The sequence below is a fragment of the Sinohyriopsis cumingii genome, chromosome 1, assembly GCF_028554795.1.
Source record: "Sinohyriopsis cumingii isolate HCF-2022 chromosome 1, ASM2855479v2, whole genome shotgun sequence".
Lineage (NCBI taxonomy): Eukaryota > Metazoa > Mollusca > Bivalvia > Unionida > Unionidae > Sinohyriopsis > Sinohyriopsis cumingii.
This window is the reverse complement of record NC_142961.1, coordinates 50,982,540-51,007,220: the sequence shown is the minus strand read 5'-3', so window position 1 is coordinate 51,007,220 and position 24,681 is coordinate 50,982,540. Positions and strand designations below refer to the sequence as shown.

The window sequence follows — 24,681 nt, the reverse complement described above, 5'->3', positions numbered from 1 at the left end:
GTATGTGGATTGTAAGTAAAATTCCTCTTCATTTCACTCAGAATTCTTCAGAACGCTCACGTTTTCAGTAATAATCCCTGTCATCAGAACAACTGCATCTCTATCGTCCGTTAACCCTTTGTTAATTTTCAGATGCATGCGTGGAAGGCAGCATCACGCTGCTACCACAGATGTAAAAAAAAATATATAAAAAATAAATAAATACATCTTACTTATTGGTTTATTCAGTAGACATGGAGGGACAGTAACTAGAATAGTCTAAACGACGGCCAGTTCCTTTTTAAAAATGTACCCAGATAAAATAGTTTGCTGAAATTTCCAAGGAAACAGATTACCTTTGAAGCACCAACTGTTATGAAAACATGCTCAGCAAATGGAAAAAATACGTCTCAATCATGCAATACAATTATTTGATGTTGCCGCCACAAAAAGAAATGGGCATTCGTTTGGTTCTCCAAAGCTGTCCTTTAGCAGTGACTTCAATAGCGCATGCACCCTTCATCAAAGAAAGCCGACTACATTCTTCCAGTAACAGCAAAAAACTTTTCTTCAAAGGAAGTCAGTACCAAACTTAAATAAAAGTGATGGAATCTGATGGATTTTTGCATTTTCCAACGTGACAGGAACACGTTAACTGTGCTGTGAAAGTTTCCATTTTGTAGGGAAAAAGTTTATGCCATCAGCGGCTTAAAACGCAAACTAACTTTTACCAACTTGGAACGTACTTTAAAGTAAATGTGCTTCGTCATTCATTACGTGATTGTGCTATGTTTTTCCACTGAATTCAGACCAATATGACCTGTTACAAAATTAATGAATATTTTAAAGCTGTGTGTGCATATTTTCGATGGAATCACTTGTATTCTGGATTCAATGTATATGATGAGGTTCGCAGGTGAGTACATGGTCTTGATACTCTATTCATGTTATACATTAGGCATTTACATATAAACAGGATTCACGTATATGTACCAATTCATGGTTCTCTAAATAAAGTAAACTATTATATTATGTCTTCTCTGTTTTCACTACAGGTGTATTTCTCATTTAATATGCATCAATTCAAGATGGTAACTGTGCAGACGAAGCACGTATTTTATCGCCCGCATTTATTAAACCCCCTCCCCCATTATTTTTTTTTGGGGGGTGGATGGACATTTTCTTCAGCTAACTGACTTGGTTGCATATAACACAGTTTGGCATATAGTGCAGTCGGGTTTTATAACTCCCAACTACTGTGTTATAGCGGGGTCACTCTATATATATATATATATATATATATATATATATATATATATATATATATATATATATATAAACACAAATACATACACACACTGTCTTTTTAAAAATTGACATAAAGCTGAATGAAAAGCAGTCTAAAGTATCCAAGAATCAAGTTTATGCTTTTGGTGGGTGATGCTGTTTATTCAGAAGTATAATTTTTGTCAAGCCTGGCTTACAGATGCATGAAGACACACACAGACACCAAGGTGATCGTTATGTCTAACAATCTTTAACACTGGCCTTAATTAAGGTTGTGAACAGATATGTGGATGTACAGAAGACACAGAGACACCAGAGTTATCATTATTTTGAGATTTTGCCACATATACACATCTGTTCACACCTATGAATAAGGCCAGTGTTAAAGATTTTTAGAAATACCAATCACTTTAATGTCTCCATGTGTCCTCATACAAATGTCCATCCATATATCTATTTACAGCCATGATCAAGGACAGTGTTAAAGTTTTTATATTAAGCTGAGTGTTAAAGCTTTATACATTTTAGGTAAGGTAAAACCTGTCATAAGAGACCATCCCTTCTGGCAACAGAAAGTGGTTGCCCATGACAGGTGTTCTTTCAAAATAAATATGAACAGGATTGCCAGTGTTCAAGGGCAGAATTCAAGTGGGTTTTAATTAGAAAAATATCCATAATTCCTGTGCATATAGTTTTTTTCTTTATTCATAGTTCTTAGTAAAATATTACACACATCATATAAAAACAATAAAATTATATATATATATATATATATATATATATATGTGTGTGTGTGTGTACATTGATCAGCAGCAAATATGTCTTATTTGAAGTTCACATAATGTAATCTATTGGTATATGAATTGCAAAGTTAACTTCAGGGTAGCATTCATACTGTCTATAAATTGTAGCTATAATAACAATTCATTTAGAGATGAATCAAAACCTAAGTCACCCATGACATAAACAATAAATGGAACAGCTCATTAAAGATGCACTAAGATGAACAGAAAATTATATCTCTTACTGTTGCTTATTTAGTTATAGGTGAAGGTTTTAATAACAGTAACAAAGATAAAACAAAGAGTTCAAATTTTTGCAATAACTATATTGTTAAATCTTCCAGAAAATGCAGACAACTTATTAAGAGATAAAGACAAAAGAAACCCCATTCATATAATTTTTGAGACATATTTGTTCTGGTCGCTTTCATGTTTAACTTGTGGTCAGTCAAGGCAGTACATTTATGTTGTAAAATTGATAAATATACAATGATTTTGTTCAGATGATTACTCATTGAAGAAGTCACTTAAATTTGGGTTTTACTGCCATAAAATGCAGGTTCAAGAAATGGGAATCTCAGGTTTTAACAAGAATCCAATTGTTTTCATCATGGTAAAGGTACAGATATATTAGAACCAAATTTGAAATGTAAACTTTTAAAGCTCAAGCCTGAAAATCATATCATTTTTGGCTTGAGTTTGAGCTTGAGATTTTGTCTCATTCACAAAAAACTTTTTAAAACTTTTAACTCTCACTTATACTCAGGGATTTTAATAAACATATCTTGCATATATATATATATATATATATATATATATATATATATATATATATATATATATATATATATATATATATATATATATATATATAGGTGTGTGTGTGTATACATATGTGTGTGTGTGTGTGTGTATATATATATATATATATATATATATATATATATATATATATATATATATATATATATATATATATTGAGCTTGCAATATTGATCTTCATTTCTTTCAGTCTAATCATGAACATGTATTCCTCCAAGGAGAGGACAAATTGTACATCAATATTGGTCAATTGGCCTCTGTTAGCAATAGCAAACCTAGTCATGAAGGAAGTTCTACCTCAAGTGCAGAGTCTCATATACTGGCAGGGAGCAAACACTGGCAAGTCATACCAATCTCACACAGCTATCTGGCCAACAACTGGCCCATCAGGGTAAGAATTAATCTCAGATGGTTACAGTACCTTACCAACATGCCTAGTTTCACACAGTTAACTGCCAACAACTGATTCATAAGAGAAAGCATGGGACTAGGTTAGCCTTATCTCACATAAACACTACTCTTATCAACATACTCACATATCTATGCAGTCAATAATTTATCACCAAAGGTAGTATTCTTCTTACATGGTCACCTTGCCATATACAGCTTCCTAAACAAAAACTTGCCCTTTAGGGTCAACATTATCTGAGATGGGGTTACCTGCAACAATAACCTTGTCAGTATTTCTGTCTCTCAGAGCCATCTGGCCAACTGTCCAACCAAGGTATGTATAAAAGTGGAAGATCATCCCAGACAGCCACCTTATCTAAGAGACATGATTCACTGCCATTTCTTAGACCAAATGCTTTAAATGTAAACATTTGTCTTTCAAAGTTTTGTCTGTCCAACTCCATTTTACATAGTTACTTCCTTGTTTCGTTTATTTTTAGATTCGCATGGTAATAGTTTCCACTATAGCTTAAGAATCACTTAATACAATTTTTGAATGAACATTGTCTAACAGACATAGATATGAGTTTTATTTATAATGTTTGCTTTAGAAGTTGTTTGTACTCTAGTTTTGACATTATATATGGGACTTGTTGATCTTCACATAGAATGTTGTTTGTTTGAACTCCATCACAGTTTCGGAATGTGTTTTCTGCTTTTTGGGATGCATATTGTCTTAGAGACACAAATGAGCTTACTAAGGCATTTTCCGCCTCGAATGCAGGAGGTCATGGGTTCGAACATTTGCCAAGTTATACCAAGGACATATAAAAATGGTATTTGTAGCTGCCTTGCTTGGCACTAAGAGGTTAGTGCTATGACTGGTTGGCCTGGAGTCAGGATAATGTGACTGGGTGGGACATAATGCTATGTGTCTACATCATGATGCCCCAGTGGTAATTCACTATAAACTGTCACACTGCAGACATTACAGCATTATGACTGAATTTTTTTTAAAGCTGCATTAAAAATCCAAATCACACACACAAACAGAGGCATTTGTGATGTAAAACAACTTTAAAGTGACCAGTTATGTTAGTTATTAGGGTAGCATTGATAACATATCTGTTGGAACAGAATAACAAATCCATATTTATAAATGAACTTCAAGTGCTTTTTTAGAAATCTCTCCTATTCCTTTTTTGAATCATTATTTGTTTGTAAATTGTATTTTATGATGACTTCACATTTCATATACACATTTCATTGTCATTACAGTATGCTGCCATAGATCGTGCAGGTCAGTGTGTTGCTGTAGCAGGAAAGACAGGTCTGGCTCACTATGCACTCTTTAATAGAAAGTGGAAACTTTTTGGAAATGAAACTCAGGTATTTTTTAACAGTTTCTTTTATAGATAATTCAGTTAAAATTTGGGTAGCTAATGTTGTATTTCAAACATGCCACCAATACTTACATGTGTATTTATGTCTCTGTTTGCCTAGCCAGGACTTTACCGATGTGTCATTAAAATAAATACATAATCTTCCTACCTATCTATCTATATACCCGATATACTTGCTTACAAGTCTACTTTTTTATAGACCACTCTGGTGGCTTAGTGGTAAGAGCATCCGCCTCAGATGTGGGAGGTCATGGGTTCAATCCCCAGCCAAGTCATACCAAAGACTTACAAAAATGGTACTTACAGATGCCTCGCTTGGCGCTCAGCATTAAAAGGTAAGTGTTAGGACTGGTCGGCCTGCTGGCAGGTAAATGTGACTGGGTGGAACATCATGCTACATGTCTACGGCATGATGCCCCAGTGCTAGACATCACTATAAACTGTCACACTGCAGACATTATAGCGATATGACTGAAAAATTGTTAAAGCTATGTTAAAAATCCAAATCACACACACACACACACACTTTTTTATATGCTGAAAATATGATTTTAAAAATACAGGTGTTTTATAAATGTGACACACTAAAAATTCAATAAAATAGGGTAATGGAAATAAGCATACAAAGATACTGTGAATTAAAATAATTTTTATGTTTCTATGCCACTATTCCCATTGAGAAATGCGTGTATGGTGTGTACTGTGTTTATCTGCTTTATGATAGTATTCATTACACATTACTTGTATCTTCAGTTATTTGGTTTTTGAAATATTGCAGGTAATTAAACACCAAGATATTTATATTTTACATTGGTTCTGTCATTATTTTTCATATATCTAACTATCCAGTTGGGCTTGTTTATTGTTTGAAAGTACAAATCTATCTGAAGACAAGTCACCTTTCAGACAGATCTGATTTATAAAATGCACCCTATCTTATATGATGGTCAAAGAGAAATTTACTTTTTGTCGCCCTAAAAGGTGGGGGGGTCGGTTTATAGTTGAATTGACATAAGTAAGCATATATGGTACCTATCTATGTAACTGTATATCTATCTATCTCAATCTTCCTGTCTGTCTGTCTGTCTTCCTAAATGTCAGCATATGTCTGTATGTATATCTATCTCAATCTGCCTGAGTGTCAGTCTGTCCATGACTGCTCTGGTGGCCTAGTGGTTAGAGCGTCCGCCTCGGATGCAGAAGGTCGTTTTTGTTCGAACCCCGGCCGAGTCATACCAAAGACTTACAAAAATGGTACTAACAGCTGTCTCGCTTGGCGCTCAGCATTAAGAGGTTAGAGTTAGGACTGGTCGGCCTGGTGTTAGGATAATGTGACTGTGGGACATCATGCTACATGTCTGCGACATGATGCCCCAGTGCTAGACATCACTATAAACTGCTACACTGCAGACAACATAGTGATATGACTGAAAATAGTTAAAGCTACATTAAAAGTCCAAATCACACACACTGTCTGTCTACCTAAATGTCAGCATATGACTGTATGTATATCTATCTATCTCAGTCTGCCTGTCTGTCTGTCTACCTAAATGTCAGCATATGTATGTATATCTACCTACTTACCTGTTTATCTATATATCTAATGTTATTTCTAATTGTTAATTTTATTGTACATTAATTAATAGGAAGACACTGTTGAATTTTGCACGTTTAATGCCAATGGTCAAATCAAGAAAATTGCATGAATTTATGTAATGTAGGAAAACACATAAAGTAAATATGATTGATGGTAGTTATCCTTTCAGAAATTTGCTTGTTTTTTTAAGTTCAGGATTGCAGATTGTTAAGAATATATTGGGATTTTTAAATTCATTTTTAAAATCTATCTTTATGGTTTTGATTCATTTGTAAACTCTTTGATACATTATTTAGCAATAAACGCTAAAGTCTTTTCTCATTTATTTGTAGGAAAGAGATCTGGTGGTATCAGGTGGAATGGTCTGGTGGAAAGATTTCATCTGTATTGCCTGTTATAACATAATAGGCCAACGAGATGAGGTAATTTGTTTTACCCTGACTACAAATGCAGTAGGAGGAATCCTGATTTGCTCTTTAACTACTTTTATTCATCCATCCTTTTGTCTGTCCATTGATTTGTCCTTCCTGGGCTAGCTTGTTAGCCTGGTTACACAAAATCATTTGATCTGGATAAATTAAATTTTGAATGCATCTTTCCATGCTTTGTAGATTACCTGTTTAGATTTGTGCACCATTTAAATGATATTTGGATACTTTTTCAATCTTGTACTTTAAAATCTTCTTTCTTTGACTATACCAAAATCACTAGACTTTTCATTGACTATACCAAAACCACTAGGCTTTTCTTTGACTATACCAAAACCACAAGACTTTTCATTGACTATACCAAAACCACTAGACTTTTCTGTTTTTACTATACCGAAACCACTAGACTTTTCTTCGACTATACCAAAAGCACTAGACTTTTCTTTGACTATACCGAAACCACTTGACTTTTCTTTGACTATACTGAAGCCACTAGACTTTTCTTTGACTATACCAAAACCACTTGACTTTTCCTTGACTATATGAAAACCACTAGACTATTCTTTGACTATACCAAAACCACTAGACTTTTCTTTGACTATACGAAAACCACTAGACTTTTTTTGGACTATACGAAAACCACTAGACTTTTCTTTGACTATACCAAAACCACTGGACTTTTCTTTGATTATACTGAAACAACTAGACTATTCTTTGACTATATCAAAACCACAAGACGTTTCTTTGACTATACTGAAGCCACTAGACTTTTCTTTGACTATACCAAAACCACTAGACTTTTCTATGACTACATGAAAACCACTAGACTTTTCATTGACTAATCCGAAAACACTACTTTTCTTTGACTATACCAGAAGCACTAGACTTTTCTCTGGGACTTCAAATCTTGTACCTCAATCTAGATCTGACCAGATAAAAATATGGCATCACTGATAATTGGATGAAAATTATTCACTTCTTTTAAATTTTAGATTTTCAAAAACAATCTTTTGTAATACGTTACAAACATTGTCATATCTATTTCCATTTGAAGTGATACACTTTCCTAATGCTATTTTAGTCTGGATAATTGATAAATTTGTTGCTTATTGTGATCCCATTCTGACTCCTATTTGGGACAAATGAATCAGATTAAGGGCGTGAAAACTGATCTGCTTGATACCAGTCAGCAGATTCCATAGTGACTGTTGTGTAAAACAGTTCTTTCCTGTTCTGTTCACCCTTTTCAAAAAGTGACTCATCCAGCATCCAATCATTTGGTTTGCATGAAGAGTGTCATGATCATCAATTGTATTTTGTTTTCAATCTAATGAAAATCTTAGCATGTTTATGCAGAAACAGCTTGATGTAGATATAGTATCTGTGGCATCTAAAGGATGTCTGCAAGTTTTATTATTATTTAAGTCCCCTACTGTTTGCATAGGGAGCATTATGATTTGGCCCTGTCTGTCTGTTCTTCCATAAGTTGTTCCCGGAAGCTTGTTAGCAAGCTTGTCTATAAGCCAATCAGTGTAGGCAAATGAAATTTAGATAACCCATTTCTTTGCCTATGCAGATAACCTGATTAATTTTTGAGTCAGTTATAGCCATTCCTTTTTACAAATTTTTAAATATTTTGGATATATCTTTTAGTTTGCAGAGGTAAGTTATTTTCCTATCACCAGCATAGGTGTTGGCACAGATAAAAGAATATAAACATGTACACCTGCACTGATGGTCAGCCATTTTGTCTTCCTCGGTCCTTGGCAGCAGTTTGGAGTGGGTTTCATAGCACCTCCCCGTAGAAGAGTGGTCTGAAGGGGCTGACTTGGTATATGAAAAATATTGGTATTTGCATTTAGCAAGTTTTAACAGCAGTAATGCAAAATATGTTGCCTATCTGGTACTTTTTTTCTGGGGGAAAAATATCTATATTGTTTGACTGTATGAAGAAATTCATCCTCCCATTAGAGTGAACCAGAAGAGTCTAGAACATGAGGTCACCCTGGTCCACCCTACAGATACCTTGCCTATATCCACTGTCTTTTCTTCTTTTTCCAGTCACAGTCATTACAGATTGCTTAAATTGTGTTGTAGAGAAATTTACATCACTTTGAGTTTTATATCACAGTTTAAGTTTTCTCTTTATAGGACCTTTGCTGAACTTAGTCCTACTTAAAGAAAGGTAAGAGTTCCTTTCTCTTGAGTTTTCTGTCTCTGAGTCCATCATGTCTCAGGGAAGGATCACCATAGTCTCTTCATAAACTTGTAGGGTTAGTGAGGCCCCAACCATGGGAGGTAATAAATGGGTACAGAGTATGCAACACCTTCCCATTCTATGAAGACAGAAAATTAATAGTGCCCTCCTGTGAGGGGGAGCAGCAACTTCTTTTCCACTAGGATTGTGAGTCATTCCATCCCATGGGGGTAGAGCAGCATAGCCTTCTGTCCAGAAAAGCAAAGAATGAGTTGTGCTGCCCCCCCACCATGAGGTAGGAGCAGCACCCAGTACTTACTTACAGCTCATTGCAAACTGTAAGTGAATCACACCTTGCCATAAGATGGGAAGCAAGAAGCTTGGAGCCATTTATTAGTGACAGGATTGTGCCACCCAGTAAGGGTAACACTTAGAATACTTTCAGATCCATGAAAAGGTCTTCTACAGATCTGAGTCACTGGTCATTGAGTGATCACTGGTCGTTTGAGTCCTTTTGTACAGGGATAAGGATTGGGTCAAGATCCCCCTCTCTCCTGACTGCTGTTACATCCCACTGTGTATTAGTAATCAACATACAGACATCAGACTAAGGAGGGGGACCAGATCAACATCCCACTTCCTCATATCCTATAATACCTCTGAATTCCATTGGGATGCGAGGCCTTCCACCTAGGGAAGAAGTTGTCACTTTCCCTGTATGCAGTCATGGCCTTCAGGACCTTGGCCACACCTTCCTCTACATCTTCCTATGGGTTAAAAATAAAAAGAGGAGGATGAAAGGCCTTCTTCCCCAAAAATCTCCAGGAGGGTAGAGAGTTACTCTAACCAACCTGCTGATCCTTGCTACCATAGACAATTCATTAGCTCACATTAGAAGTTATGGATTCAGGTCCCTCTTACCCCATGTCAGCGAACATTGGGTTACATAGTCTGCTGCCTCACCTGGAGTGAGAATGAGTTTAAGACATCTTTTCTGCCCCCATCATTTCACACAAATTCGACACAGAATAGGCACACTCTTCCTTTTGGTTCCCTGTCACCTCATATCTGTGAAGGTGGCAGAGGAGGACAACATCTGGTCTTTCAGCAAACTAGTAACAGAGGTTTAACATCTTATGCCCAGCAGTCTGAGTCCGAAGCTTTTAGACTCTGAAGACACTAAAATTCTTTCCAGCGTGGGGAAACTTTCTCGGGCCAACTCTTAATTCTCTTTACTAGGTTAAGGTGTTTCCCCTCCACCACCACCCTTTCCCACCACACACAACACCCACACATTAAGATCCTTTGTCTCTGCATTTAACCATAAGGTTTATACCCATACCTGGCAAATTAAACGTTATACTTTAGATGCCAAAGTAACTCAGGTGGGTATTTCTATGGAGACTTAGCCTTGCATTAAAGTTTAAATAATGAAAACTTCAGGACAAATGGCTAGACCTCCATTAACCTTAGCCTCACATGCTGACTTCTATTCAGCAGCATTGTTCAACCTGCTGAAGGTTGAATCTCTTTTGCGAATTCCCCTTTACATTTGTTGGAAACAGTGGCAAAACATCTTGGCATGTGTTATCCTTGTACATACCTTTGTCAGTGGAGCTCTTCACCTCTGCAGGAATGATGCTCTGTACACATCCAGGGTCATACCAGAGCACAGTAAGGACCTTCTGAGGCAGAGACCCCATCAGAGAGATCATACTCTCCTTTGCTTTTAGAATCTCAGAGTCCAGCAACACCTGTTTGTCATCAAACTGGCCATGATGTAAAATCATCTTGAATGACCACATGGTCTCTTGGTGAAGTTCTTTAAATTAAGTCACACAGTCAGTCAGAGCAACAACCCCATTCAGAACTCCCTGCAGCAGTTGGTCCCAAGAAAAGCATGCTGCAAAGGCACAGGGAGGAGGTTTGTGGGCCCTTCACCTTGTCTGTTGGACAGCCCTAGGGACTTGCTCCTATCTTGCATAGTGTTCTTCTTCCATTGGTTATCATAGTTACCGGTCTGAACTTTTCAGAGGCTGGGTCTGGCATAATGGTCGATGGTTGTGTCCTTTCTGTCATAAAGGGGTTGCTGGCTTCAGATTCGGAATCTCCCTTCTATAGTTAGGAATCCCATGTTCTACCAGTTGAATCGGATTTATTAAAGGAAGAGGTGCTCTCCCTTCTTCAGAAGGGTGCAGTATCATTGTTCAGCTCATTTAAAATCACTAGATATCCCAATCCTCCCTTTTCAATGGTTGTTTGATCTATAATGGCTGTCTTGCTGTTGGTCCATAGTGACCCAGGTGGGTCTTCTAATCAACCTTGAGAAAACGGAGCTTACTCCATCTTAAGATTTCATCCATGTTGGGTTGAATTTTCTCACAAACAGGATGAGACCATGTCCTTTAGGACAGACTGGTCAAGATCCTATCCCTGTTAGAGATGTTGAAAATAATGACCACATTACAACTAAAAAGGTTGCTTCCTTGCTCTGGATCATTTATGATCATTAGTAATTTCTCTTACTCAGAGATAAATATCTTAAAGAGTTTTCACCAATATCAGACTGCCTTCATCAGTGACTTATGTTGATCATGTGACTTATAATAATTTAAGACAACAACTAACACATGTAAAACACAAAGCTGACAGTTTGAAAAAAATGTGGTACAGTTTATTAAATCAAATGTAATGGTTATGAGAAAGATTACATTGGGGAAACAGGTGGAGTATTAGATAACAGGATTAAGAAACACATCATTAGAGAGTTATCGGTCATACATGAACATTTTAGGAAAATGGGACATCCCATCCTCCCCAATCAAAAAACCAAGGTGATCACATCATAGGACATTATATGGGAAAGGAAGGTGAAGGAGGTGATCAAAATACAACAGCAGAGACCAACAATAAACAGGGATGACGGGCTTGAATTACACTCATCAGCACCAGTCTCCACTGTGATATTGCCGAAAATTGTGAACTCTTAATATTTTATGCTCTGAGCAAGGGAAACTACTGCCGATCAATTTACGACATTGTTGGCTCATCCTTTTCTTTCTATGCTGGGGACCCAGTACTCCACAATGGATCTGGTTTCCTTAAGCAGATTGTACTTGTGCCGTCTCCAGTTTCCAAACTGGAAACTACACATATGCCCTCTGAATGCTCAGATCTTTCAAAGAGTGGATTTCCACCGTCATATGATTTGGTGGATAAATCAGGGCCAGTTTTTGACTGCAGTCCCCATGCTGCTTGCAAATCCTACTCCTATCAGTTCACAGACCTGTCAGATTCAGGGTGAGGTGATCATCTGGAATTTAAAGGACTGATTCTTCAGGATTCATGTTCAGAGAAGAATATATCCTCCACATCAGCAATTTGGAAATGAGGGTACCTTTCACAGGTACATCAGTTAAATAAGAGTTTCTGTGTGTTCTCCTCTGATGACATATCTGTGATTAATATCTCAGGAGACAAGGAGGTATACATGCCCATTCTCTCTGTGTGGAGGTTTGGGACCTCCTTTGCTAGGTGCCTCAGTAGGGATTGCTCTCCAAGCTAGCTACATTCCTTGTGAAAAGATATTTTGAAGGACGGTCCATCAAGAAAAAGGAAGACAATCATACAGTCATCATAAATTATCTCAACAGTAATCCATAGTAGATTCACTGTTCCAAATTTTATGGATACCATTGGCGGACTTCTTGAAAGGTTAAACAACATGCTCCCAGTTTTTGTTTCCCTAGTCCCCATCCAGAGGACTTGCACAGTAGAGCCTTTCATCCTGAAGTGGGATCGTCTGTTTGTTAACACCTTCACATTCTTCAGGTTCATCCCTCTGATACTTCAGTAAGGAACTCCACTGCTCAGTTCATTTTGTTAGCCCTTTAATGATTCTCATTCAGCACTTTTCTTGTAATGGGGATCATCCCAGGACAACAACCCAGAGGAAGGACCTTCTGTCTTGGTGCAGGAGTTTTCTCTCCACCTTTTTGCTTGGCTCATCTCAAATAATCTCTCAATCCAGGACAAGTTTTCAAACAAGTCACCAGGTTCATTATTCAGCATCTACATCTGAAGTCTATGATACCAAGTGGAGACTCTTTTGGGACTGGTGCAGTAGGAAATATGTCAATCCTAGCTGTCCTTTTTGTAGCACATCAGATGATTTTTTTCTCTCTTCCTTTTTGAAGAGAAACACTGCTCAGTATATACTATCAAGAGGTATGGGACAGCCCTATCCAACACTCTCAATTTTTTTACAGACCCAGCAATTGGAACAAGCTCTCACTTAGCAGACCTGTTCAGATATTTCGAGCTGACAAGACTGGTGTCTTGCTCGCAAATGCCCAGATGGAATCTCTCTTGTATCTTACATTCAGTATTTTAAAAAAATGTTTCCTTTGAAAACCTTACTTTCAAACATTTCTTCTAGCTTTCATTAGCACCTGCATGATGAAGGAGAGAGCTTCTTGGCTTGTCTTTAGAGCCAGTCTGTATAAGGTTCAGTGGAGTTATGAGTCGGCTTCTCTTCTTTGCCAATCAGAATTTTAGCAAACACCAACTTCCATCAGTTGCTGGACTCCCAGTTGAGATTCACAGTGTCAGTTACTTGTCTTTTGAGTGCTGAGAATGGTCCAGTTAGACTTTTATTGCCAGGTTTATGCCTTTATTTGGCAGCTTCTAAAGGGAGAAGAAAGGGTAGGAAACTGTGTACAGTAATACCTCGTGCATTTGCGTTTCTGGATTCGCGATATCATGGATGAAGTTTACCTAGTTTACCTTCCTGACAATGACAAAGAAAACATCAGTCATTAAGTTTACAGTCCAATTCGTTACTTGGTTTTACCTTACTGTGAGTGCAAAAGAAAACGGCAGCCAATGAATTAGTATAGGGGTAATATTAGTATACATGTACCGTACTGTAAATGCGCTAGTGTGGCAAATACCCATTAGGCGATACTGTACTCTATTTTTACATCAACCATTTATTTCTCTTTTTAAGGGTAATGTATTAAGCTAACTTTTAAATGAAATTAAAGTGCTTTGGGAGCATGATTTGGGTCATATTTAGGGTTTAAACCCTAGAAATAAGCATTTATTAGCATTTTTAGTGACTCGTACCAAACATTCGCGATTCCTTCTGATCTGCGACTGTTTCTGGAACCTAACCGCACGAATGTTCAAGGTATTACTGTATACTGTCTGGAGATCTTTGCAGTCCCTTCATGAAAGGGACCTTTCATTCATGAAATTAAAGCTCAGGAGGTTCAAGCCGTTACTACCTCATGGGCCTATCTAACTAATAAGTGTCATAAGGATGTGATGAAAGTCACATTTTGGTGATCTCCTACTACTTTCTTCTCATTTTATGATTGCTCACTGACTCACAGAACCGAAGACATATTTTCCTTGCATCTGATTGTCATAGCTTCCAAAAAATTACCCTTGTGGATACCATTTGGCAGTAGTCGTCTATTCTACAGGCTAGTTTTAGGATCATTAGTCTCCCACCAGTCTGCCAAACAAATTTAGCTACACAGTAGCAGCAGGTGTTGTATTAATGATATTAATATGTAGTGAGGGATGTTTGGGGGGAGGGTAAAACTAATTTTAATGCTGTAATAATTAAGTGTTGTTATTTTGTCAAATTATTTCCTTCTGCCCCACACTGGTTTCCCACTAGTTCAGGCTGTGTCCTAAAATGAATGAAGGACAGTGCTCATAACTAAAGTATCTGGAGGGTGGACAACAGGTGATCATGTATTATAGGATCTTTTGTTTCACCCTAATGGGATGATGAATTATCGTCATCTGGTCAGGGTATTTTCCGCTTAGAAAAGTACCAGCTAGGCAATAGCAACAGATTGGTATAACATCATTAAACTTAGTTTACCACACAAACACACAGACACACACATACATCATTTTTAGCACAATATATGAGTACTGTTATGCTTGTAATCATAATATTTCTCAAGCTCAGTTAATGATAGAATCATCAAAGTAGATGATTGTATGCATCTCTATTAGTACCATACCTTTATAACAAAAGAAGATCATGGTGACCTATATCTTACATTTTACTGGCTTACATTAGGATTTGCTTTTAGCTCATAACTAAGTAGGTTTTTACCAAAATGTATATGTAATATTGATACCTAGATTCATGAAGCTTGGTGAGGAAATATATCTTCATAAATTCTGCACCGTCTTCAGAAATGTAGGTCACTTTGATGCATAGTTCATGCAACTGACATGGGTTCAGGCTAAAGTGTTAATGTCAGAACCATCATACTAGATGACTGTATGCATATTTGTTAGTACCTCACCCTTTCAAAGAATGAAGGTGATTGTGACCAACATTACATTCTACTTGTTTATGTTTTAAAAAAAATGATTTAGCTCATGACAATATTGGTTTTTAGCTCACTGCAATGAAGTAGAGGTAAGATATTGTGCTACCACCAGCATTGGTCATCCATACAGATGAAAACATACATTTGTACACCCTCTTTGAATGTCAATCTATTTTTCTTCCTATGTTTTAGGCAACAGTTTTGACTGGGTTTTATAGCACCTACCACAAGTGGAGGGGGCTAAAGGGGCCAGATTGGTACAAACATACATTAGTTGTACATTCTTGGTTAAGATCTGCACTTAGCTCAAGTCTTTTTTGCACAGTGAGAAAACACTGTTATACCTGGAATCGTGAAACTTGTTGAGTGGATGCATACTTCAACAGTACTACATACTCATATGTGGGTCACTGATTTTTTTTTATTATGTGTCACCAACTTTGATTAAATTCTTAAGCTTATGTTTATTTTTCATATTTTATAAGCTTTGTTTATGATTGACTTGTCAAACTATATGATTGCATGCATCTCTGTTAGTACAACATCCTTACAACAATGGAAGGTCACTGTGATCTGCATTTCACATTTTACTGGCTTAGATTAAATTTTGCACATGACCCAATAGGTTTTAACACAATTAAAGTTTGTCCAGTTACCTTTAACAATTGCCTTTATGAGTAGCCATATTTTCTAGTTTTGTCTAATTTATTATAATTTGATGGGCAATCAAAGAAATGTTATTTGTTTGAAAGATATAATCAAGTCATAATTGATTCCCTCGTCTTGTATCATAAAACTCATAGATAATCTCAGAACAATCCAACCTTTTTCAGATATGTACACCTAAGCCTTTCATAGGTGACCTGTTTGTCCATTCAGTTCATTTTGATTTTGCAAAGGTGTCATATTATTGGCTGATAAAATGTAAATTGTTGTCTAGCAAATATAAATCACTGGCACTCACAGCAATTTCATTATGGATGTGCATGCTCAGTTGGAAATTATGTCAGAGAAGAATCAAGGGTAATTAAGACCGATGCTCAGGTTCAAATCTATTTGTGTCATAAAAATGCACAGGGTGGAATTTTCAGGCATTAGAAATGGGTCAGATTTAAATATCAAGGTGCAAAACCCGAGGCTACACATCTTTTGAGAACCTTGATATATTGTTATACTTAAATTTTGAATCTTGGCGAGGGATTGCATCTTGATGAAGTATTAGACTAAAAAACTTAAAATCCTGGTAACGTTTCTGTATGGATCTCAGTTTTTGTCAGACTCTTACATCAAAAGAGGCTCATTGTCATTTATATTTCATCTTTTATTGGGTCTGGTGAAGTTTTGAATTTAACTAATCACATCAGTTTTTGCATGGTACCCTACCTGAATCATGAAACTTGGTGAGTGGATGCAACTTGATAAGTTCTGCATCTTGGTCTTTTTTGCTAAGAGAAATCTCTGGTCTGTATTTGATGCTTCAGTGACTTTTTTCAAATTTTTTGTGTTAAAATTTAATTTCTTGAAGCTGTTTATATACCATTCATGAGACTTGATAATTGAATGTATTTGTGTTACAATAACACTCTTAAAACCAAAGAAGGTCATTGTAACCTACATCTTTTGCTTTACAGAATGGTATTTGTGTTGATGATCACATCAGTTCTTCCATGCTAAACCTATATATTTTACACTACTCAGAAGGGCCTTTGTAATTAAGACAGTTGAAAGTAGGAACAAATAATGTTTATGCAGTGGTAAACTCTCCATATTAATGACTAAACATTATGTAAAGTGTGATATGTTACCCTCTACAGGTTAACTGTGTATTATACATGTGAATGAATATAGGAATTTATGAGTGGACTGCATGCTGGATGCTTTTTGTGTATGACTTCATCTATGGTTAACAGGTAATTATTGGTGCATGGATTATGTACTGCTTGCTGTTATTCCAAGCTTAGCTTGCTGTTAAAGTCTGACTTGCACCCAGTAATATCTGACTTCTATTGGTGGACAGTGATAATGGCTTTTTAACAGACTTTAAGGACAATGATTTAAAAAAATCATTTGAAAAAATAATATGAATTTATTATTAACTCATTGCCTCTAATTTGATATAATAGAACCTCTTTCTATTTTGTCATTAATGTCCATTATGCACTGACATTCTCATTAGATATGTAGGTAAAGGGGATGGGTAGATAGGTACAGGTGATGGGTAGCTAGCTAGGTACAGGGGATGCGTAGCTAGGTAGGTACAGGGGATGGGTAGATAGGTACAGGTGATGGGTAGCTAGCTAGGTACAGGGGATGCATAGCTAGGTAGGTACAGGGGATGGGTAGATAGGTAGGTGGTGTCACAATATGTCAGTACAATACTGACCATGTAGTGCCAATTAAAAGTTCAAATTTCACATTTTAAAAGGATTAAAAGTATAGAACCAAAGATATAAGATGGCAAAAGATTTAGTTGGAAAAGGGGCCAATATCACTTTTGTCTGAATTTATTTTCTTCGTGATAAATGTTTATCATGGCTAATGAAAGTAATCATTGAGTACTATGTAATCATTGAGTACACTCTGGTTTATCAACTGTATAATACTGTTACACCTGCAGTCATGAAACTTGATGAGGGGAGGCATCTTAATGAGTACTGAGTACTACAACCTCTTCTGGAACATAAGTCACTATAACTCATATTTCTCTTTTGATTGACTTTGGTTCAGTTTGATTAAGTATTGTTTAAGCTTTAGCCATTAAATTTGTGTATTACATTTGTTACGTGTTTAGGCTGTCATAAACAGTAACAATAAAAAAAGTGAAGACAACAAGCTTTGTAAAATTTAACAAATAATTTATTTCCCTAGAAAAACAAGGTGAAAATGAGAAAAAGAACTTACCGTTTTAAGAATCAAATCCAAAAATAATCCAAGAATTAAAAGTTAGAAGTCCTAGTAATAAAATGTTGTAATGAATTTGAGTCTTAGTCCCAACGAAAATCAAAATGGAAGGCGATGACATATACTGTAGTAAGTATGGTACTAAAGTGTCAACAATTCTTTGTTGAACCACAGAAAATAATAGTCCAGTGTTTGAATTCTGTAAATTTCAATAACTATCTTTGTCCAAGAATTAATTCCGAGCACAAGTATTTCCATGGAAAAATAATCTCTTAGAATCCAAATAATTTGAAGATAAATTAAAATTAAACTCCAACTGGTCACAACAGAAAAAAACACCTTGACGTCTAAGTGTTTAAAAGCCCAACTGAAATTATTTCTTAAAACATCACTATTAAATTTGGCTACTGTGCAAAACAGACACCTGGATAAGGGTCAACCCTCCGGTAAAACCAGATTTTCGAAATAATTGCTACTTGTTTAGAGAACAATATAGAAGCTATTTACACATCTAAAGTCACATACCCCCAGTACAGCCTCTATTTCACTCTATGAATCCAACACTAAGAAAGAATAAACAAAATATAAAAAAAGTTGTTTACTTAAAATCATGAAATAAGGTCAGGAACTAGGTCAGCTTTAAATACAAAGTTCTAATATTAGGTTTTTGAAAAACTAAACTGAAATTCTGGAAAATATCAAATTCCGTAAATAAAATTACATTACAAAATATAGCATGTTATGGAATATAAAAATATTTAAAACTAACCAACAAACAAATAAGTCAAATATAAATTAAATCAAATATACATAACACATTTTGTACTACCACACCCTCTACCCCAAAAAGGACAGTGATCTATATTTTTTGACAGTTTGCTGGCTTAGGTTAAGTTTTTACATCTAGCTCATGACTGCGTAGGTTATGTATGTGTCATCCTCTTCAGAATCATGAATCTTTGGGATGCAACTTGATGAACATTACCTCCTGAATTGAGTTGCAGGTCATTGTGACCCATATTTTACACTCCACTACTTGGGTTAAATTTTTATCTTTGATCTGTATTTCATGCTGCTAGACTTATGAAATTAATGATATGCATTTCTGTTACTATGACACATTTACAACAAAAGAGGTTCAAGGTTAATTATATTTCATCATTTACTGGCTTTGATCAAGTTTTAGCATTTTGGAAGGTCATGTTGTTTCTAGAATCCTAAAACTTGGTGTAGGGAGGCATCTTGTTAAGTTTTGTATACTTTCTGCAAAAAGAGGTTTGTATGACCAGTATTCCATGTTTCATTGACTGTGTTGGAATTCTGTGTTAAAGGTTAATTTGGTGGGTACTGTTTGTTTCAATCATGAAACTTGTTAATTGGGTGCAAGTCTGTTGCTACTACACCCTTAAAGACAACAAGTGTCACTGTGACCTGCATTTGATGCTTTTCAGCACAGTTTAGTGTTTGTTTTTTATGATCACATTGATTCATCTATGTTAGAACTACATACATCCTAACTGGCTCAGAAGGCCCTTTCTGACCAATTCATTTGTTATAATAAATACCTTTATTCAGCGATAAACTTTCCTATTAATTTATTGTATATTGTGCTGCTAACAGGTTAACTGTGTAGTGTAGGTGTGAACAAATATTGAAGTTAATTGAGTGGACTGCTAACTGCATGCTTTTCATGCAGGCCTCTCCTGCAGTGGCCAATCAAGGTAATTATTAATGCTTATATAGCTATATTTGTACTGCTGTCAGTCTCTCCAGGGTTCCTCAAAGCATGTGACTTTCAAGATGTTGTTGTTGTTATTGTTGTTGTAGGGTTTAATGCCATTTTTCAGCACACGATAGGCTACACATGACAGACAGTATAAAAATGGCTTCTAGGGATGAACAGTCCTGATGGCTTTTCCAAATTCTTAAGAACAATGATTTTAAAAAATATGCAGAAATAACATTAATCTATGGGTTTTCATCAACACATTAAAGTATCTCTATTTTGATATCAGAGAAAAGAATATTATTAAGTCTTTCAATGCCTTCCACAGTAGCAGGTGGGTGGGTAGGTACAATATGGTATTTCAGGTTCAGAATCTAAATTTTAAAATGATTATATGAGTTGTAAAGATAAAAGATTGCAAAGAATCTTAATTTAGAAAAGAGATCACTTGAGCTTGAATTTATCTTCTGGTAATGTTTACAATGGCTACTGGAGACTAGTAAAATGAGCTGTCAGCCATGTAGTCATTGATTATACTTGGGTGACAAAAATATTTGTAACATTTTGGCACAAAAGCCATTTGAGGTAGAAATTTGTTTGAGGTATTTGTGTTTTTATATAAATGACATATTTTGAGACTAATGCAGTTATTTGATTTAAATATTTTACATATTTTGAACTTTTTAGATTTTGACCCTTTTGAGCAATAACTTTGTCAGCACAATTAATGATAAACCACTGCAGTTGGACAAATGAAATGTTAGCATGTTCATATGCAGATGTAGGTGACCTGATTTCATTTTCATGCAATTATAGCAAGTTTTGCTTTTTTTCTAGCTTGTTTATTTTTTACTTCAAACAAATCCAACCTTGTTTGTAAGGGACATCAATGGTGTATGTTTGCAGCTGTGTTTTATTTTCACAGTATGCACAATCAGTCAGTTCTATGCCAAAATAAAACATCCAGAAAATTCAGTGGAAGTTATAATTTTATTTTTGAACCTACATTAGTAGAAAGCAAGACATTGCAGTCGCTTATCTGCCAGCAGTGGCATCAACAGTTTCTTAAGGTTTTGGTTAAATGGTTAAAGTTATTCATTTGCTTATATTTCCTAAATCCCATGGTGGGTTTTCTTCCTACTTAGGATTCTTTGAATAAATGATTATGAAGCTGAGTGGGCTTGACTTGAAACCCAGACCTTCTGTTATGAATTTAATCCTAAAGGGTAATGTCTGATAGACATTTGCATGAAATTAATTCATCATTGTAATATTGGAAGTGTGAGTAGTTCACATGACAGTGAAATTAGAGGTACCATATATACTCGAATCCAACTGCAAACATCAAAGACCCCACTCTACCATCACATAAGGCACTGGCAGATCAGAGTATGTGTTTGTTCCCCTGATTACTCCTAACAAGCTGCTTGGACCCAGATTTGCTAGAACAATATTCGATGGCAGATCTGGATCTGTGCAGTTTACAGTTAGACTTGACTTACAAGCAAATATATATGGTAATGCATGATCTTCCAGTTTTTTCCTCTGCTTTCCAGATAAGGTGCTACCCTCGCAGTTCCAAGTTGGACAACACATTTGTCAATGTTAGCAAGATGCCATCACAAGTACTATTGCTTAACACATTCAGAGATATTTTAATTGTGTTTTGTGTGGACTCTCACGTAATGTTATTTTCAATGGAGAGGAAGAATACTCAGCCAAGTAAGTAATTAATGATCCTTATTGATTTTTCTTTAATTAAGACTGCAATATACCATTTTACAGTATGAACTAACTTGCAATTACCAAGAAAGAAATACAGCAGTCTTTCATAACAAAACTCATTAAGACATGTTTCACAAGGTTGATGCACTAACAGAAGTTTGGATCATAATATTTAATCAATGTTTTTTTTTAAAATTCACATGCCTTTTTTAAAAATATTTGGAGGTATTATGATATGCCCTCTCCAACTGTCCATCAGTCTATCTTTCCAATACTACAACGTTTTAATAAATGGCTGGGTGGAAATTAACAAAACTTTGTTGTTATAATGCCCATGTGGTATCCATCAGTGACAGTGGTCTGATCCTTATGTTCTTAATTTTGGTTGGTATAATGTACAAAACTGTCAGTTACAGTGACATTTTCAAACACTATTGGACCACAATTAATAGAGAGATATCCTGAATGAGGGTTTGGGAGTTATGTCCCCTGGCCACTGTCTGGTGATGGAGGTGAGTGTGGGGTTAGAGTATTGTTTTGGTTTGTGTTAGGAAGATGGATCTTGAGAAAAAGTTAAAAGAGCAGAAAGGGAGAAAATAGTGGATATTTGAACAGGATGTGTTGTTATGGTTGTCTTGTTTTGATATTAGTCCACAAATTGGGTCCCTCTACCATAAAGAAAAGTTTGATTTGCATTATTTGGTTGCTTTCTTAAAGTTATGAACTTTGGTCTTTATTGTAATAATTAAATGTGAGCAGATAAAATGCAAATTGTATATTTGTCATAGATCAGTAGAATATTTTGGATTGCCTGTTGTTTTGATCATTATATTTTTGTTACTACTTCTCCTTAAATGAATGACACTTGAAATAACACAATTCCATGATGTAGTTGGTCCTAGATGAAACTGGTGCCACTCAACATCTAACACATCACAAGAGTGGTAATTTTAAAAATAGTGTTACTGCTACTCTTTCTGAATCATATCTTTACATTTTCACTGAAAACAAGCAGCAGGGAGGGTGAACAGACCAATTTTAGAGCAAGTCTTTTTTGAAAAAAAAGCTTCATATGAAAAAAATGAAAATACAGGGTCAGTAATGTCAAACTGAAGCCTCTAACTGACCAAGATTTTCTCTAATTGGGTTAGCTCATTTTGTTACTTTATCTTTATTGTTTGCATTTTCAAATTTGTATGTGTGTTTGCTTACCCGTCGGACACTCATTTTTGGTCACACCCTCCCTGCTGCTGTAGTGTGTAAGTAATTAAATCATTATTTTATCAATAATGGAATCTTGCACAGCTAGATTAGCTCAAGAGTGACTAGAGGCAATTAAGAAATATATCCCTGTTCGTGATTGTCAAGCAGCAAATACAAGTGCATCAGAGGTCTCAGGTTGAATTTGGAGAGGGTACAGAATAGTTATTTAAACCAATTGTCAAACCAGCAAAAAAATTGTTACATCAACTGAGGCAGCTCAAAAAGCTCTTGATACCTGTTGATACTGTTGGCTGTCTTCAAGCAGCTCAACCAACACACAAGCAACCTCCTCAACCACAACCTGAAGTTCAGCCATAACCTCTGCCAAGAGTCAGAATTAACATTACAGATAAATTCACGCCTGAAGGTATTGCCACTATCAAAGACCCAAACCAAGTAATTAAGATTGCCACATTTAGATATCATGATAGAGATAAGTATGTAAAACCCGAATATGTTGAGAGAGACCATGACATGTAAAGTTTAGATAAAAGTTTTACAAAAACGTATGGAAATGGGAATGGCTGGTGCAAAAAGTTGGCAGAAATTTAGTTGGTCAGTTTATAAGAAAACTGAATGCTAGAGGACTGACATTTTGTGACCTCTGCAAGAAAGATCTGAATTATGATAATTGCAGTTGGAAAAGTTTGGAACAGCACCTTCAAAAGAAGCTGCATAAGAAAAATTGAAGCTCAGAAGGCATCTGGAAAAAGTACAGTTAATTACTATAAGAAGAAAGATTTCTTGCATGAGAGAACAGATATATCCCTCTGTCAGAATATACACACTGCATGTCACCAATACAAGCACCAGCTTGAAAGGAAAAAGGCTTTCATTAAGAAGGAAAAGAATTGATTACACATTAAGCCAAAAAGTCAGTGGTGACATAAAGGAAGGCAAAAGAAATCTTTGCCAAAGCCGCAAGAAGAGCTCGACTGGCATATCAACATGTGTCCATTGGAGAAAAAGACAAGTGAATGTATGGGTTTATTTGTATATAGTTGATGTACTTGGGTGTTTGTTATACAGATTTGTTATGAAAAGAGAGAAGTATTACATATTTACTGCAAAAATTGACAATTATTGTGACTTAATTACGATGTGAACACTGACATGCACATGAAATAACTTCAGCATCACTAGTATTGGAGAACAAATTCATGTGACTATAAATATTGTGAAATTATTGAAGTCAATTTGGACATTTTTGGTAAGTTTATTAGTTTTTCAAATGATCATTTTGGTTTATTTTATGATCATAAGTTGCACCAGGAGCATTTTTTAATGAGTGTAAAATGTAGAACCCCAAACCGGGGCAGTGCCCCTCGATACCCCATCAGGGTATGACCCGCAAACCCCCCTTAAAATTTTGTTAGCTTTTTTTTATGGAAGACCATTATCATGTCTGAAACAAGGATGATTAAAGACGAGCAATATCCCGTTGACAGATATTATCCTGCGGGTTCCAGATGCAATCAAAGATAACTTAGTGGGGTTTACTAAAAACGGTAAAATTAAAAAATCAGAGGAATCAGTTATGTCAGTCATGGGAGAAATTGCAGGACATATCAGAAGAATAGGGGATATTATGTATGGTGATCTCAATGTGAGTAAGAATGCAATTAATAATGTGAGAGAACCAAAATCATACGATGATGTGGCAACAAAAAGATACGTAGACAGCAACAACAACATGATCAGAACTGAGATCAATGATCATTTATTAACTGCAGGTGATACAATGACTGGTTCTCTCAATATGACTAATAATAAAATTTCTGGTCTTGGACAACCAGAATCAAGAGATGATGCTGCAACA

The 24,681-nt window shown here is 35.8% G+C and overlaps 1 protein-coding gene across 2 annotated transcripts in view; it reads left to right on the top strand.

Moving 5' to 3' along the window:
* The window catches only part of LOC149806855 (guanine nucleotide exchange factor subunit RIC1-like), a 190,305-nt gene that overhangs the window by 38,111 nt on the left and 127,513 nt on the right, over window positions 1-24,681 (top strand). For both annotated transcript variants that reach the window (XM_089958692.1, XM_089958684.1), the window contains exons 12-15: window positions 3,061-3,261; window positions 4,539-4,649; window positions 6,593-6,682; window positions 21,431-21,596. In XM_089958692.1, the coding sequence (XP_089814818.1) occupies window positions 3,061-3,261; window positions 4,539-4,649; window positions 6,593-6,682; window positions 21,431-21,596 (568 nt within the window). The remainder of the gene's footprint in view (window positions 1-3,060; window positions 3,262-4,538; window positions 4,650-6,592; window positions 6,683-21,430; window positions 21,597-24,681) is intronic.